At 35.5% G+C, this 17,682-nt stretch overlaps 2 protein-coding genes and 1 long non-coding RNA gene across 3 annotated transcripts; all 3 read left to right on the top strand.

Annotated features, from left to right (window-relative positions):
* The first annotated feature begins 713 nt into the window (after window positions 1-713).
* Window positions 714-2,075, top strand: LOC113358618 (lisH domain-containing protein C1711.05-like). The gene is made up of 2 exons (XM_026602222.1): window positions 714-1,303; window positions 1,416-2,075. Exons 1-2 carry the CDS (start codon window positions 972-974, stop codon window positions 1,807-1,809), a joined length of 726 nt encoding a protein of 241 aa, XP_026458007.1. The 5' UTR covers window positions 714-971; the 3' UTR covers window positions 1,810-2,075.
* Window positions 2,076-12,366: 10,291 nt separating this feature from the next.
* Window positions 12,367-15,430, top strand: LOC113358619 (prefoldin subunit 1-like). The gene is made up of 6 exons (XM_026602223.1): window positions 12,367-12,544; window positions 12,630-12,683; window positions 14,282-14,387; window positions 14,674-14,680; window positions 14,789-14,873; window positions 15,094-15,430. The coding sequence occupies exons 1-6, from the start codon at window positions 12,521-12,523 to the stop codon at window positions 15,202-15,204; spliced, it is 387 nt and encodes a 128-aa protein (XP_026458008.1). The 5' UTR covers window positions 12,367-12,520; the 3' UTR covers window positions 15,205-15,430.
* Window positions 15,431-16,061: 631 nt separating this feature from the next.
* Window positions 16,062-17,233, top strand: LOC113362092. Its single transcript, XR_003365546.1, has 2 exons — window positions 16,062-16,216; window positions 16,819-17,233. It is a non-coding gene; the product is annotated as an uncharacterized LOC113362092 (long non-coding RNA).
* Window positions 17,234-17,682: the final 449 nt, after the last annotated feature.

Below are 17,682 nucleotides of genomic sequence, written 5' to 3' on the forward strand. Positions count from 1 at the left end.
TCAAGTCCGACTCAAAAAATAAACACATTGAGTCAGAACCAGATAAATAAAGTGATTTCAGTCAAATCTAGACTAGTCAGATTCAATGGGAAAAAAACGGAAAATGGATTATTTGTCCAAATATTTTTTAAACATGATTCAAATGGACGAGTAAAAATTATTATGGGTGAAATGGACACAAAAAGAATAGCAAGGATGAAACTGGATTCATCCTGGCTTAAACTTAAAAAAATAGCAAGGATGAAACTGAATGCATCCTGATGTAAATTAAAAATAAGAAAAAGTATTTAAAAATGGGTAGGATGAAACTGTTTACATCCTAACTATTTTTACATTTTTATCCATTTAAACAGTATCAAAATTTAAATATCCTTTTCATCCAGGAATTGTTGATTTTGATCAATTATGGGTAGGACGCTGCTTAAAATCAATTATGGGTACGATATACAGTATGCCAGTACATTTCACCTTATTCTTTTACCCTTTCAAAAAGATAAAATTTGTCAAACCAATGAGAATTACCACATCAGCTTACTGATAACTATAACCTTCTACGTTCTCTCACCACCACCTATGATATTATATTTGTGTTTATCCATTGCCACGCATGTCAATACCCACAGAGATCGTGTCAAAACACCGTCCTCCTTTATGTGGCCAACACACCACAAGTGAACATTACCTTCTTTCTCTCTCTATATAAAGACTTTCCCGTTTCCCATTTCTTACTCCCGTGTCCTTTGATTATTATCCATTCCTTCTCCCACACCCTTATCCTACGCACTCTTTATCGTTCTTCATCAAACCATCTATTGATGACAACAAACCTAATCGTTATTATAACCATAATTCCTTCAAATTTACTGTCTCTGCTCAAAACCACCATTAAAAGAGGTGAAGGTTAGTCTCAGAATTTCACGGACGGTGCACATTAGCAACGAGGAAATAACAGAGAAGAAGATAAAAGAAGAATGTCTCTGGTTTTTGATAGCAGTAGAGAAGTTTCGGTAGGGCCCACGGTTGGATTCCAAGGTGGTGGTGGTTCCTCATCAGCACCTACTGCGTATGTTAGCAACAAACACAGATTGAGTTTATCATCTTCTTCTTCCTCTTCAAGTTCCAGCAATGAAGAAGAGATTACAAGGATTTCTTGCTTTTCGGTAGATCCAGATTTATCCTCTGATAATTCTTCAGTCGACGGTCTTGATGATAGCGAAGATGATGATGAAAATGAAGCTGGAAGCAATAATTTGAATGGTGCTCTGTCTTCTATGGATTCACTGGAGGATTCTCTTCCTATCAAGTAATTTTTCTATCTGATACTTGCTTTCTTTCTTTTTCTGAGATTTTGAATATCATCCAATTTTGAATCACTTGAATATCATCTAATCATGGTTTTGCTTATGTGATTACAGGAGAGGATTATCAAATTACTTTACAGGGAAATCAAAATCATTTGGGAATTTATCAGAAGTGACAACAGTGAACAGTTTAGTTAAAACTGAGAATCCATTTAATAAAAGGAGGAGGACTTTAATAGCTTATAAATTATCAAGATCTAGGAATTTTTATAGTTCTGCGAACCCAATTTCAATGCCTCTTTTGACACTTCACGAGGATGAAGATTATCAGCAAGAACAACAGGATGAAGAAAGTGATTCCGATCGAAACAATAAAGATGATGAAAGTGAAGAAGATTCTGATAGTTCGAATTCGTATATTTCAAACCGTAATCATCGTGAGAGGAAGATTAAGAGTTATAAACCAACCAGAAGCTTTTCTCTTACAGATCTCCATCAAAATGTTTGAGATTAACTAAAGGACTTAGTGTGAAGTTCTTAAAATGGGAAGGAGCTTTTGTTAATTAAAGAAAACTCCATAATGGGATTTTTTTTTGGCTAGGGAATAATTATTATGTTGTTGAGAAGTCCTTGATACTTTTGTTAAATAACTTAAATTCCTCTAAAACTAATTATGAGCTGAATACCCCAGCTCTAATGCAACGGTTGAATGTACTTATTTTGTTCTTAATTTTAGGCGCATTTGGAATCAAAACTTTTCTTATTTGCAGTACAGCATCGAAGAACAAACCACCCTGGACAGGAAATTCAGATTTTGCGTTAAGATTGTTGGGACATTATGTGTTCTTGCAAAAGCATGTTGGGGTTTAGAAGAATTTGCATCTCATATCTGATGAACTTCAAAACCAGGATCTCTGTTGGAGGGAGGCAGTGGTTATTGCTTTGTTTCGCGTCTCTATCGTATGTAGTGCACACTTTTAAGAGGATAAGAAGGAATATATAAGGCAAATAAACCATCTTTAGTGGTGACCAGCAACTACTTTTATTTATCTACTTTCCGTAAACCATTTGATGCAACTACATTTCTGCCAAGTAACTTGATATCTGCCATCATAGCTAGATAGGGTTTGGTTTTCCATTTGCAAGATTAGGGTGCATAAACTCACGAGGTTAGGGTTTATGACAGAATGGTGTTAATTTTTATCTCACTTCTCAATGTAATTTGAAGTGTTTAATTTGGTGATTCAATCTTTACTTGAAAGAAAAAGTTTCTCCGTTTGTTTTGTTTTGCTTAGAACCAAAACAAAGAAACAAATGCATTATTGCTGGCATGAATCATGTTTCATGACACCTATCTACAGATACGAGGAATGTCATGTCATTAGTCACTCAAACATCAAAAAAGAATGTTAACACCTTGAAGGTTGCTCTGCTGAAATTAAATTGAAAGACAAGGAGGCGGTAATAAATATGTGCTTAGACTATAGACTAAAAGTTAACAACATCATATATCATCCGAGTCCCTCAGCCTTTGTAGAATCTCACGCATATCTAGTAGAGATATAGAAGTACACGATAAGGACAATGACGTGGGGATGAGTTGGAGATAAATATCGTTATGGGGGGAGGGCTTTATTGGTTAATATATTTAATTTCTGGGTTAAGTACTTGAAAATCCTTTTTCAAAAATAGGTAAGGAGATAAGAATGGCTGTGGCTGTACCGACTGATGATATGTCGTGGAGGTCTTATCCCATATAGCTGTTACATGTTATCATCATCATCATTATTTTCCCCCGTTATCTTGAGGGGATGTTGTATCTTTTGGAACAAATTTCCTAGCATTGGTATAATTAATGTTTTTGCCTTTGCATAAGTGTTGTTGACACAAAACTATCATATGGGTTGCAGAAGCGTTTGTGATGTAACTCATGTTTTACCTAACAATCCAACATGACTAACTAAAACATCTAAAAATTGAGTTTGCCTACTTTATATAGAATGGTTTGGCCAAAGGGAAAGTTAACTTTCCCAAACACCTATCAGGACTAGTCTAGTTAGCAACTGAGCAGGGCAGCAAAAATTTGAGCCAATAAAAATCCTCGTATTAACTGGCTAAGTAAAATGTGTATTCGGCCAAATTTTGCTGTCAAACATGCAAAATGGGATTAAAATCCGGGAACTCGTTTAATCCGCGTTTAATGCATTTTACCAATATAAATATGGTATCAAAAGCCTAGCGTTTTTAGGGGCCACTCAAAAGGAATTAGGGGCCAACAATAAAACAAAAAAGGTCACCCAATCCTAAATTGTGTTCACCCCTTATCTCCCATATTTCGTAATGACAAAATTACTCTTCGATATTCGGTAGTTTGAGCAGGATTCGGGTGATAAAAAAATTTGAGGGATTTTTTTTTTTGCTTTTTCGAACTTTGGTACAACCATAATCGGTAGTAAAGTGTGTTACTTTAACTTCCGAATGTATATTGGTCCCAAAATGAGATTTTTCCAAAATCCTTTAATTTTCGACTTTGGTACAACCATAATCGGTAGTAAAGTGTGTTACTTTAACTTCCGAATATATATTTGCCCCAAAATGATATTTTGCCAAAATCCTTAAATTTTCGAACTTTGGTACAACCATAATCGGTAGTAAATTGTGTTACGTTAGCCTCCGAATATATTCATTTTTTGAATCTTAGTACTACCATAATCGGTAGTAAATTTAACTTCCGCATGTATATTTCGAACTTTTAGCACTACCATAATCGGTAGTAAATTTGATTTCCGAATGTATATTGGCCCCAAAATGTGATTTTGCAAAATCTTAAAATTTTCGAATTTTGGTACTACCATAATCGGTAGTAAAGTGTGTTACTTTAACCTCCGAATATATTCAATTTTCGAATATTAGTACTACCATAATCGGTAGTAAATTTGACTTCTGAATGTATATTGGCCCCAAAATATGATTGCCAAAATCCTAAAATTTTCGAACTTTGGTACTACCATAATCGGTAGTAAAGTGTGTTACTTTAACCTCCGAATATACTAAATTTTCGAATTTTAGTACTACCATAATCGGAAGTGAATTGTGTTAATAAGTGATGCTTATTATCTGCCGATTGTGTTCATGGCCTCAAATTCAAATTTTCAAAACTTAACAAAAGTTTCAAAATTTTCTACTTTCACAATCGGTAGTTAATGGTGTTCATTATCTATCGATTGTGCGTAACTTTTTGTACAGAGAAATTTAATTTTTAGAATCAAGAATAATCGGTGGATATCGATCAATTTACCAACCGATTATGGTTGATGTTCTTAAGAAACGAAGAACATCAACCATAATCGGTAGGTAAAGTAGATTATTATCTACCGATTATGTTTGTGCTAGTGTAAATCCAAGAACATCAACCATAATCGGTAGGTAAAATAGATAGTTATCTACCGATTATGTTTCTGCTACTGTAAATCCAAGAAAATTTTCGGATCAAATTTTTGATTTCAAGTAATCAAATCCTAATTTTGAAGCACAACTACTATCATCTATTCGTTTTGTTTGTTGAACTCCTTTTTTTTTTATGTTCTAAGTTTCAACTTTAAGGTTAATGAATTTTGGGTTTTAATTTTAAACAATCAATCATAACATTTGTTTGATCGATGATCTTTGTTTTCAATCAAAATTAAAATGATGGAAAAAAATTTCAATGGGTGGAAAAGAGAAGAAGAAGTGGAATGATATGATTATGAAAATAAAGGATATAGGTTTAGATTTAGTATAAAGGTGAAGGACAATATAGACAATTTTTTATTTTTAAGACATCCCTTAACCTCCTTCAATGGATGGGAATAAAAAGTTGGCCCCTAATTCCTTTCGAGTGGCCCCTAAAAACGCTAGGATCAAAAGCCGGACATAATTAAACGATAAGGAAGTACTCCCTCCGTCTGGACTACTAGATTTTTCTAGTCCCACTAGATAGACGGAATTCTAATTCAAAGATGCTTTTTGACATATATATCCTTATTTATGTTGTATGGGAAATTGTATTGAAAATAAGACAAGGGACAAAGACAAGAAAAAACATGAAAATTTATAAAAATCATGTAATTTCTTATTCAAAGAGATTTCATCTTCTCCGTCTATATATTAGGGACGGACGGAGTATTTTAAATAGTTTGTTTGTTTCAGTTTAGCTATGCGTAAAATGCACCGAGTTTGAGAACAAAAACCAAACTAGTTCAATGTCAATGGTCTAGGACTAAGTCGGGGAGTTGAAGTTTACGAGTTCGAATCCCATCAGCTTTAATGTTTGAAAAGCAAGGACAAGGAATAACTGACTAGGACTATGGTAACTCGTCTGAGTTGACTAACGAATTAAGCGTGCGTCATTTAGTTCAGATCAAACATGAATGTGGACCGATCTTCAATTGACCGCTAAAAAGACGTGAGTTAATCGTTCGCAAACAACTTACAAACTATTCAGTGAATTGTTAGTGTCTAATTGAAGCTCTAACGACACCACCAGAAGCAGTAAAAAAAACAAGGAATAAATGACTAGAACTGTGGTAACGTCTGAGTTGGCTAAAGAATTAAGCGTGCGCCATTTAGTTCAGATTAAACATGAATGTGTACCGATCCTCCAATTGACTGCCAAAGAAGCAAAGAATAAATGGCTAAGAACTGTCGTAACTCGTCTGAGTTGACTAAAGAATTATGCGTGCGCCATTTACTTCAGATTAAACATAAATGTGGACCGATCCCTCCAATTGACTGCCCAAGAGACGTGAATTAATCGTTCGCAGACAACTCGCGTACTATTCAGTGAATTGCTAACCCGGCTATCTCATTAGTGACTGAGCCTGATATCACAAATGATGTCCAACTGAAAGTCTAATGGAACTACAAGAAGCAATCAAAGAGAATTTTAATTTTTTTGTAGAAAGTGATAATAAAAATTCGTTCAACTCAGACTTGTGAAGATTCGATTTTAAACCTAATTCTAAAGTAAATTTGCAATTAAATAGAAGATGATAACAATATTAGGAAAGATTGGGACTCAGGATTCCACCATACAACTTGTTCATCAGATTCATATACTAATTCTAAACAATTGTAGTTCAGACATTAACTTCGATTCTTTGCCAAATGTAGATTTTCAAAGTAATGACTGTAAATTGAAAGCATAGAACATCAAAAATCTTAAACTAGCATGACACAACATTTGAAATCACAACCATTCAATAAAAACCATAAATCGATTAATAATCAACGCATAAAGTTATAAAAGAATAAATTATAATTACCACAAACATGAAATATGGTTTCCTCCGTCATCCCAGTGTTAGGATTTAGCTCCTCATGTTGAAAACACTCTCAAAAATTTATTCATGGCTCAAACAGTGTTCAAAAAGGTGAAAAGAGAGAAAATAATAAAACAACGAATCTGTAATGTTGTACTACCTTATAGATCGACTGTTACAAAGAGTGTGTTCCAAGTTCAAAAGATACGTTGCAAACGAACTGTAACGACAGTTCTCTGCAACATACTGCTGCAATCAATTGTTCTCCAGCTTCTTCTTCTTCTTTCTGATGCTGCTGAAATTCTCCCTGCAGCTACCCCTAATTCTCGATATCCCTTTTTATGACTCCCAACAATTCTTATATACACCACAAGACCAAAACAATCTCGAGTAAATCCTCTTTTCCTTTCACAGAAACTCACAAATATTTTTCTTCTCCCAAAAGTTTCGGAGATTTTCTTTCTCATTTTCTTCCTTATGGGCCTTCTTTAAGTTGTCAAAACTCTTTCCAAACTTAGATAGAGTCAAATATAGAAAAGAATTATCTCCTTTTAATCTCCACATAATCCCATATACCAAACTTAAACCCCGAAATCTTATTGAAATCTTGTTTTTCTTTAATTCTAAAACACGTACCTACCCTGTGTTGATTAAACATGATAATACCAATTCATAGCAACAAGAAACTCCTATTAAAATTCGACTTTAATCCTTCGAGAATACTCGCAGTTTCAACATAAATTTCCCGCCAAAATAATTTTTTGAAAATGTAGAAGGTGGAGCTCCGCTATCCAATATGGGAGTCCCTATAGCAACTGAGGGTTCCCTTAGTAATTTGGGGGTACTGACAGTAAATTTCCTGGGCGACTTTATTAATTTTTATGGGTACCTTTAGTAATTTTCTCCGGGGAGGATGGAGGGGTGCAAACACCACTTTTCGAGCCAATTTTTCCACAAAATTTATTTCTCCAACAACACCTACAAACACATAAAATAAAAAGATTAATTGGGGTATACCAGAGATATTTGGGATATATTTTACTGTTCATCCCGGCATGAAAAGACCATCCCGATTTTGATTTCCGGCATTGAAAAACCATACCGACATGAACAGTAAAATATCCCCCAATTATTTCTGATATACCCTAATTAATAGTTCATAAAATACCATAATAAGTACAAAATAGAGAATTGAGATAAATTAGACACAAAAATGTGTCTATCATATACATCTAAACTTATTATTTGCTAGCCCTCGAGCAAATATAATCTAGGAAAATAAAAATCCCAACTCATTGTCGTAGGCATCGCAATTGCAGTTAGGGTGTGTGACAAGCCTTTGAACCCCTAGGTGGCCTAGCGGCCGAGTTATAGTCTCGGGAGGATTTACAAGAGGTGTACCCATAAAAACTTGACTCCAAACCCTAGATACATGTGAAGAATATGTGAACGACACTAAACAATATCCTTAGTTAGCATACTACTCATTGGCTATGGGAGGAATTAACCTGGTTTGAATCCAATTTGTGTACACATGTTTGCACTAAAGCGTACTAAAATTCATATTTAAATAAACATAGATCTGTTCAGATAGTTGCACAATGGACATCAATATCCGGAGTCAACAAACCACAATCACATATGAATAGATCAAGAATACGGATATCGAGATAGATGTTTTGCGAATATTGACTAAGGTGAACAGTGTTCCCAGAATATCTATATAAACATCAATGCCAAGATGAATCCTAATGGATTGATGTACTGGTCTATATTCTAATTGTAGTATCAACTCAGCTAGTATATACAAGGGCCCCAACTATCAATTTATTTATTGAACAATAATAGAATTTTTTTTCTACTTTATATTATTTTATTTTTTTCGAGAATCGACAACATGATTAGATTTTTCGGATCCAAGCGCATGCTCTTGTCAGCAGATTACATGGTAATTCCCACGGATCCTGCTTTCCACGCTTGCTTAGGCGTTGAAGACAGGGAGAACATGCACATATTGCTATCCAAGTGTCAATCAATTTTCTCAAAAAAGAATTAGTCTAAATAAAAAAATTAAAACATTAAAATAATGGTCTTGGCTTCATGTCACTCTACTTTATCCTAGCAGTGACAATCAAGGCGATATTAGTGCCCCTCCAAATCACTTAGCGAAACAAAAAGTTTTCAAAGTAAAAACAGAAAGTGATATGGTGATGGTCCGAGATCCGGTGACAACTACCATGTTATTTCTTACTCCCGAGCTCGGTCATTTTATGAATAAACTCTTGTTATAGCATTGCTCGGTCGAACTCACAAGTGTTTCTATCTCAAGCTTGTTGTCAAATTTAGTTGTCAAAACTATATCTTGATTTCTAGTCTACAATTAATTAAGTCTCGGATTAGGATAAAAGTGTGTACTTGAGAATCAAACATCACTGTATTCTACCATTTGAAGGCGAAGATCAACCGAAGCTTTTGGAGAACTTCTTCAACAAAAGGTAAGTGAAGACTGAACCACCTATTTCTCATGTTATATTCATCTTTCAATCTACGAGACTTTGTCGCATAACTAACTAGACTATTGTAAACATATCAATAATTTCGAGCCAAGTTTATCTTGTAATTAGTTCTCGAAATATATATGACTAAACTTAATGATAAATTTGTTCACACTTGATGAATTTCGGTTAAAAACAATTTATTGTTCATAACAAAAATCGTGATTCAAGATTATCATTCGAAAATAACATGGAACATTGATATGTGTCATTAATGTTATTTGAGAATGTTTCGAATTGATCTAGAGAGAAATATTGAACTACTGAAAATCTGGATACAAGACAGTATGCAAACTGTTATAGGACCAGAGTCGTAGTACATGTATCCAGTACACATACCGGCATAGCTATAGTTCGGCAGCGACTTGGTGGTGCGCATACCCGATATCCATACCACAAAAAGTCTGTGAACTCGTGAACCTAGAATGGTAAGCAAACCTAATATGCATATTGAAAAGGAACTATTGGTTCTGAAACCGGTGTGGTATCCATACCCAATACGCAATCCAAAAAAGTTTTGTATGTTCCGGAACTTATATTTGTCTTAAGGGTACACATACCTAGTACATGTACCATGAAAAATATAGTCACGGACAAGGTTGAAGTATACGTACCTGGTACACGTACTTACCCCATCGAATATTTTCAGATGCACATAAAATTATTTCTATGAGATAATTAACATTTGAATAAATCTCTAAGAACACTATATAGACACGATTGATCACATTATAACCTATGATTGTGATTCAAACTTAAAATCTTAAGTGTTCATGAAAATGATTAAGCTTATAGTTCAATCCGCTAATTTCGGCTAACCGTTTATGAATAATGTCATTGTACATGGTTCGATTACGGTTCATCCTAACCAGGGTGTATATCTTTATATGTCAATCACATTTCAAAGATTCATCTAACGATGGATATTTTTTACTTGGTTCCAAAGCTATCTTAGCTTAAACCTAAAGCAGCCTATGCTTTGATAGTCTATAAAAGGGGAACCTCAAGCAACTAGGATCTTTGAATCCCGACAGTACTTTTTTGTGTGTCCTATTTGTAAACTAGAGTCGTCCTCTTCTTAAAACCCTTTTAGGGTTTAGCGACTATAAAGACTTCATAGGGATTCGTGAAGCCAGTTCGAGCTATTGTTTATCTTGATAGCTTGAGTATCTTGATCGATTGTTGAACTTGCTCCATCAATCAAGATAGATAGAAATCACAAAGTTCTCTTCGTCTCAGACTTTGTTGATTCCACAAGTTTGATACTTGTGAGGTGAATTATAATCTAGGTTTCTCTTCGGGAATCATAAGACCGGATTTTGAGGTTAGCTAGACTCTATCTATTGCTATCGATTTCCAGTCTCACCTTGATCTACAATCAAAAATGAAATCACATATATAGGCTTATCTGTGGGAGGAAGATTGTTTAAAGTCTTCAATTGAGTTAAAGCAACTCTTAGGCTGTAAAGGGCGTCAGCTAAGGGAATCAATTGCGCGGAGTCCTGCTGGGATTCAAGAGGCGTAAGGAGCGCGACTGTAACTGAATAGTTGTGAGGGTTTAATTCGGTCTCAAATACATTCCAATCCGAAGTTAATTGGTAGTAGGCTAGTGTTTGTAGCGGCTTAATACAGTTCGGTGTTCAATCTGGACTAGGTACCGGGGTTTTTCTGCATTTGCGGTTTCCTCGTTAACAAAATTTCTGGTGTCTATGTTATTGCTTTTTTCGCATTATATTGTTTATCTTTATATTTGAAATATCACATGTTGTAAGTTAATCTATCAAAGTAGATACATCCATCATTGTTTGTTGGATACGACTTGATTGATACTTTGATATTGATCTTTGGAATCGTCAAAGTACTCTCACGCGCAAATCAGGTTCACCGGCTTATCTCTGTAAACTTTCTGATTGTGGGAGAAAGAGATATAACTCTAAATATTATCCCTTGATTGAGATTCGTCAAGTTGAACTCTCGGAATTGTATTTTAGTTTGTCCATACAGGTTGCCTAAGAAAAAGTTGGTGGTTTATTTTGGTACCCCCATGTTTTCAACTCTTTAGTTGGGTCCATCAACTCCTACAACCAAACTGTTTCCATCCAATTAGATTGGTTAGTGTTATCCTGAATTGACACAAGTTTCTAGGCTCTAGAGTTTCATAATGCAACTAAAATTTTCTTCCATACCCCAAACTTAAATCTAACATTATCTTCAATGTTTTAAATATGAAATTAACTACATGAACAAGGAGAAATTGTTACCACTAGAAAAAAAGGAAATAAGGAAGGATATTACTGTGTTGCATGAGCATGGGTTACCTCCCAAGAAATGCTAAGTTTAAAGTCTTCAGTCTGACATCAAATACCACAAAATGGTTATTTATCTTTCAAAATCATATACCAATAGCCTAAACAACTACTGATCGTCATTACCAAATAAAGTCGACATGAATATGAGACAACTGCATTGGATCATAAAAATGAACAGACAGAGCCCAACCTAATAACTGGGTTAATCTGGGGTGCCCAACTAGGCATCAAAATTCAATTAACAGATTCATCCGAACAACAGGTTTCCAGTATCTGGAATTCCTCTTGGACAGTATCAGGAGGATAAGGTTTTTGGAGTATGAAGAGACTCAAGTAATACCTTAGATGAACAAAATCCGAGTCCCAAATTAGTGACTTCAAATAGGGATACTTGACGATCACATAAACCATAAATATGCCCAAACTTAAAGTAATCATTACTCTGTGAAAGTATCATATGTTGTTGAACACCATTAAGGATCAAGCGCACAAAATAAACATAATTTTTACAAATAACAATATCTTCTTCCAAACTAAATTTATATTCACCAACTATTTTGATTTAGGCTCACAAATAAAACTTTACTGAAAAATTAAACGTCTGTTGGAGCCCAGCTTGTTGCTAGGTTACCAACCAAAAGCTTTGTTTAGTTAGAATGAAAATATAATGATTTTGATATTAGAAAAAATATTTTAGAGATTTTGGGGGTTATTGGTGTGATGTTAGGAAAAAATGGTATATTTTTGGAGATGGATTTATGACCGTTGGATTAAATAATTGTTGTTGTCATGGGCTTGGCTGCGAACAATGAACCGGCAGGTAAAATTTGATCCGCTCAGTTCAAATTTGGCCCTGCGCAAATACTCAAATTTGGATATTTTCCCATCCTATTTGCCCTCTCCACAGGCTATGCTTTAACCGGGTCGGCCACTTTTGGACACACCAAACCCTGTCTAGCTCACTCTGCTATTCTTACTTTCTGGAGCTCTTTTTTATCAAAATTAGGGTTTTACCAAACGCTTGGATTAGTTGTTTGAAATTGTCTCTGTAGAAAATGGCGGATGAAGCTAGCAGAACGGTAAATCTATATTCAGATTCTTGTGATTTTATATCTAGGATTTTGATTTGTACTGATCCGTTGTTTAAATTTTTTACAACTGCAGGCATTTATGGAGATCCAAGGTCGTATGATTGAGGCAACGGGAAAGTTGAAACAGGTAATTGGAATAACCTTATGTCAAATCATTAAAACCCTTCTTAGTTTTTCATTAGCATAGTGACTTCAGATTCCTTGTTTCTTAGTTTGTTTAAATTCTTGTTGAAAATTTAGGTTTTCTTTTCCGATTCCATTTGGTTACTTGAGTAAGCCCTACTTTAGAGGGGGATTAGCATGTTGTACATTTTAATATTGGAAGTTTTCCTGTTGCTTCTGCGTGATCTTGCTTCACCTAGAAAAGAAATGAGGGGTTTAGGGCTTGCATATGAACTCTATTCGATTGAATACGACTTAAACTGAAGAGATACATTAGTCACTGGATGATTATATAGACATCACAAGAAACTGTACATAAGTGAACTGAATATCGTTGTGCTGAAGTAACTTCTGATATATTTGGAGATGTATTGGTATAGTGTGCTTGACGTGAAAAATGCAACAACCAGCACGGATTTTCTTTAGGGAAACATTGATCTGGTGCTAGGTAGTACTAAGAAGTGATGAAACCGTATCTTCTGAAAGCCGTGACTGAAAGACCAAATTAACCCATAGTTCACCATACCCTAGGAATCCAGTAAATCGGGTCAGATTTTTTTCAGCAAGGGCAGGATAGTCCATGCCTAGGACGTGCCTGCATCAGGTATCACATACGAGCACTGTGCTTAGCGTAATCAACCTTTTGTTTTAAAAGGGAAGCAAAAGAATAGGCAACTGTGTTGGTAAGTGGCTGTTGGCTGACTAGGAATAGTTACGTACTCGCTAGGCCTGGAGGTTATTTATGATCTGACTTTTCTAAAAGAAATTTCAGGTTTTTTTTTGGTTTCTAACTTAGGTTGTATCTTTTTTAGTTACCGTATTAACTTGTAACTGTGCTCACAAAAAATAGAGAAGACCATATGATAATCATTTATCTCTCTGCATTGCCTTGATATCATAAGGCATGCAAGATTTGGATTAAGTGATCTCTCCTTTCTAGGACTGTTTGCATAGGCTTTACTCAGCACAACACCTTTCATTTTGCTAAGAAGTGTCAAATGTTGGTCTCTCAACTCTCCGTTTAGTGCCCCTTGTCAAATTATGACGATGTCTGAGAGTCGTTCATCTGATATTAGAGTTACTGGGGTGAAGCTACATGTATTGTGTGCTGCAGCATTTTTTTGTGGATTTGTCCATCTTAATAGAAATTGACATAAATGGAGAATCCTGATTTTCCACATAGCAAGGGTTTGATCACTCCTCTGAGACCCTAAAACAAGAACTGAACTCTCCCTCAGACCCTCTATAGGAAAGCGATAGCATTTTTGGATGACTGTAGTCCTCCACATCAGGTTGTATAGATAAGAAACTATCTAATAACTTAAGCTCAAAAACCTACCAATTCAAGGGAAATCACTTATGTTCTTCATTACTTTTAACATAAATATTATAGGGCAGATGGAATATGTCTCAGCGCCAGAACCATGTTTTCTTCGACTGTGTCATTAAAGCTCTCCCCCTTTATGAGTAACTAACACTTTCTTGTGAACTAGTGGACCTTTGTGTTTTACAGTCCGACTTTATTGAGGACGTTGTATGCTGTTTTTGATAATGGTGTTTCAGGTGCAAGCTCAAATGCGTAACAAAGAGGGAGAAAAGAAACGTGCTTTCCTGACATTGGAGGAGCTTCGGCAAATGTCTGATGATACAAACACATACAAATCAATTGGTATTAAATGAATGTTGATATTGTAGTGATACTTCAGCTTATACACTTTCACTTTTGTCTTAGTTAAGAAGGATAATGGGGTGATTAGTTGGAAACAGGAGATTGGAACTTTTTTCCAATCCAGTTACCTATTATTGACGCAGCATGATCAATTTCAACTTGTCGAAAATGAAACAATCAGTTGCAGCTTTCAATGATGATATATCTCAATTAAGAACTTCAATTTTAGGTGGTTCTACCGAGGCTCATTGCCCAATGTCTAACATCTTCGATATTTGTTTTACAGGGAGAACGTAAGTCCAGGACTGCTTGAGCTGGGAACCGTCCTGTTGTTCCAGTAAAATCAAGCACATTTGATGTCTCTGTTATTCATGGATTAATTAATTCTTTTCATATGCCAGGTTCATTTTGGAGCCCAAACCTGTATTGGTGGCTGAGCAGGAAAAGAAGTTCACAGACAGTGAATCCGCCATTGCGTCGTTGCAGGTCTCTCTCTTGTACTTTTTTGTCTTTTCAGATTTTCTAATATTGGCCAACTGCTAGCCTAACCTCTTGAGACGTGAGTGCTCACATGATCAACTTTACCATCCTTTTGTCAATCGTGTCTATGCCCGTGCCCAAATTAATCACATGCTTTGGTTTTGCGTCATCTAATTAAGCTCAGGAACTGATAGAAAGCTTTTGGTTCTGTCTGAATTTTGGGCAGACATCCAAGGAGTACTTAGAGAAGCAGATGGTAGAAATTGAGAACAACTTGAAAGAGCTCTTACAGCAAGACCCAGGCCTCGCTCGCCAGATAATGTCAATGAGTGTGTGATGTGAGCCTTCATCTTTTCCAAGTATCAATATCAGGGCATCTCGGTTTTCTTCTTTTTTCTCTTCCGTTTTGAAAACTAGCAGGAATATGTTTCATTTGCTTGATGTGCAAATATAATTGATTTTCATACTCCACAATTTGTCCTTGTTTTCAAATGAATGAAATGGTAATATGTCAGAAATTGATACTGGATTGCAAATGTATCATTGCTTCCAATGACTCCTCATATTATGATCTTCATGTATTCGTTGTCAGACAGTAAAAACAGCTTCGAACTAGAAGGCATTCTCAATGCATACCCATGCCACGAGTCCAGGAATCGTGGGTTGTCATTAATTTTTACTTTGTATTACACGGCGTCCATTGAGCCTCGCAAGCTCATTCCCACATCGCAAAGGGGCTATTTATTTCGGATGATTGTAAGAAGCAACGGATACATTGGCCAATCTTCGTGTGAAAAGCTGTCTTTGGATTCCTTCTCCGCACAGGCCACACTCAAATCAGTGGACGGTGAACGAAACACCACAACCACCACCCACCAGTGGCTTACTAGACATGGATGGGGACGTTCGAAGTTATCAATATTTTGTAGGGTGCCTTCTGTCTAAAATTTATGCCGGTATACTTTAATCGTATGACGGAGGTGATAGCACAGTTTTTGTAATTTCCCCCATATATATATGCAGATTCAGGGGCAAGTCAGACCTCTATGCGATTACTGGCGACAACTTGCATGTTTTATATAAAAATGCAGAGCACGTAGGCAATTGATTAAGTAGAAGTCGCACCTCAACGTAAGAAGCAAGGGGAAATACAAAAACTAGTAGTTTTATAATCCAAGTGGTTGTGTATCCATGGCCATGCTATAAATGGAGATTAGCAGTGGATGTTAAATCTCACAAATCAAAGTTTTAGCACTAATAGAGTAAATTTGTTTAGATAGTCATGGCTAAGATCTCTGCAGCTTCTTTACTTGGTTTCTTCTTGGTTTTGGCTGTTTTATTTGCTACTCGTAAGTAATTGTCAATTAAAAGTAACCAGTATTTATATCCAGCTGATACTTTTTATATCTGCGTTAATACTGATCGACTATACTCGTAATCATGCCTGTTCTCTGTCAAAGTTTTCCGAAGTTGGTAGAACTAAGGCTAATTTTCGTACCATCTTATAATTTCGGTGCTAGTTTTTTTTGGTAATATATTCTTCCCACACTTACAATGATCAACGTTCATACCAAAAAAAGATGGTGTTATTCATTTCGGATTGTGCTCATCTTTAATAGAAATGTAGAATACCGTAAGAATAATACACATTACAAAAAAGATGTGCTTCAAAATCCTTATCATCCGCAATTGTAAGTTTATATATATGAAAAATATAAAAAAGGAAATTGTGTTATAGTGTGAGACCAATTATTTTGAAACATCTGAAGGCACTTATCTTTATCTGCTCAAAGGGGCTCCTGGTCTTTCGGTTCCCTTACAGCTAAATTCTCCCCAGAACTCATTTTTTTTAATTGTCCTTCAAAACTCATCTTCATTTTGTTTTACTACTACAATACACCGGAACTCTTCTAGATTCTAATTTTTCTAATTTTTGGTGTGGCGTTTGTAGAGATGGCTGTTGACCGCAGAAGCTCAAGCTCCAGCATGTACCGAAGACACGGTTATACTAGGTGGGGGCTGTGAGCAATGTGCCGCTAGATGTTCAAAAAAGTATCCACTATCCATCGGTGGGTCTTTATGTGTTCCTGGAACGGGAACTGTCCAATGTGGATGTTGCGTTATAATACCTAAGATATGATAATGAATCAAGTAATTTTCTTCATAGTTGCCTAAAAAGCACAATAATATGTCTGATGTAAAATAAAATAGCTTTGCTACTTACTCTTGTGTCTCGTAGAGATTTGTAAGTTCGCGAATGCAGCGGCTGATAAGACCCACCATACGAAATGTTCATGTCATCTCGTGTGTTTATAAATGGCTTATCAATAAGACCCACAATGGGCACCCTAATGCCTTTAAGCTTTTGTTTTCGGCTCTTGTTTGTTTTTAGATGACATGAGTTTGTTATTTATTTATCAAAAGATTCAAAACGCACAATCAAAACGCACAAACTTCATTAAACATATAGGCTCGTAGGCCAGGAAATCTAGGGTCACAAACTTTTCTTACATACTTAAATGAACAATCAGCTAACTTATTTATAAGCTTTAGGAACATATTCACAATGTCATTTATGGGGGCATTTACAAAGGAACGCGCAAGTGGGGATACCTTTTTTAACTGGGGAATATAAATTACTAACTCCATCTAATAGTGTCTGTTAAGGGGATGTTTTTTGGGGGCGGAAATACTAAAATACCTTTTCATCTAAACTAAAATTTAAAACCAAAACTAAAAATCAAAATCAAACCCTAACAAATTCTTAAAGATAGGTTAAATTGAATTGTTGTTAAGCAAGAAGAATACCATGCTG

The sequence above is a fragment of the Papaver somniferum genome, chromosome 3 (assembly GCF_003573695.1).
Source record: "Papaver somniferum cultivar HN1 chromosome 3, ASM357369v1, whole genome shotgun sequence".
Taxonomy (NCBI): domain Eukaryota; kingdom Viridiplantae; phylum Streptophyta; class Magnoliopsida; order Ranunculales; family Papaveraceae; genus Papaver; species Papaver somniferum.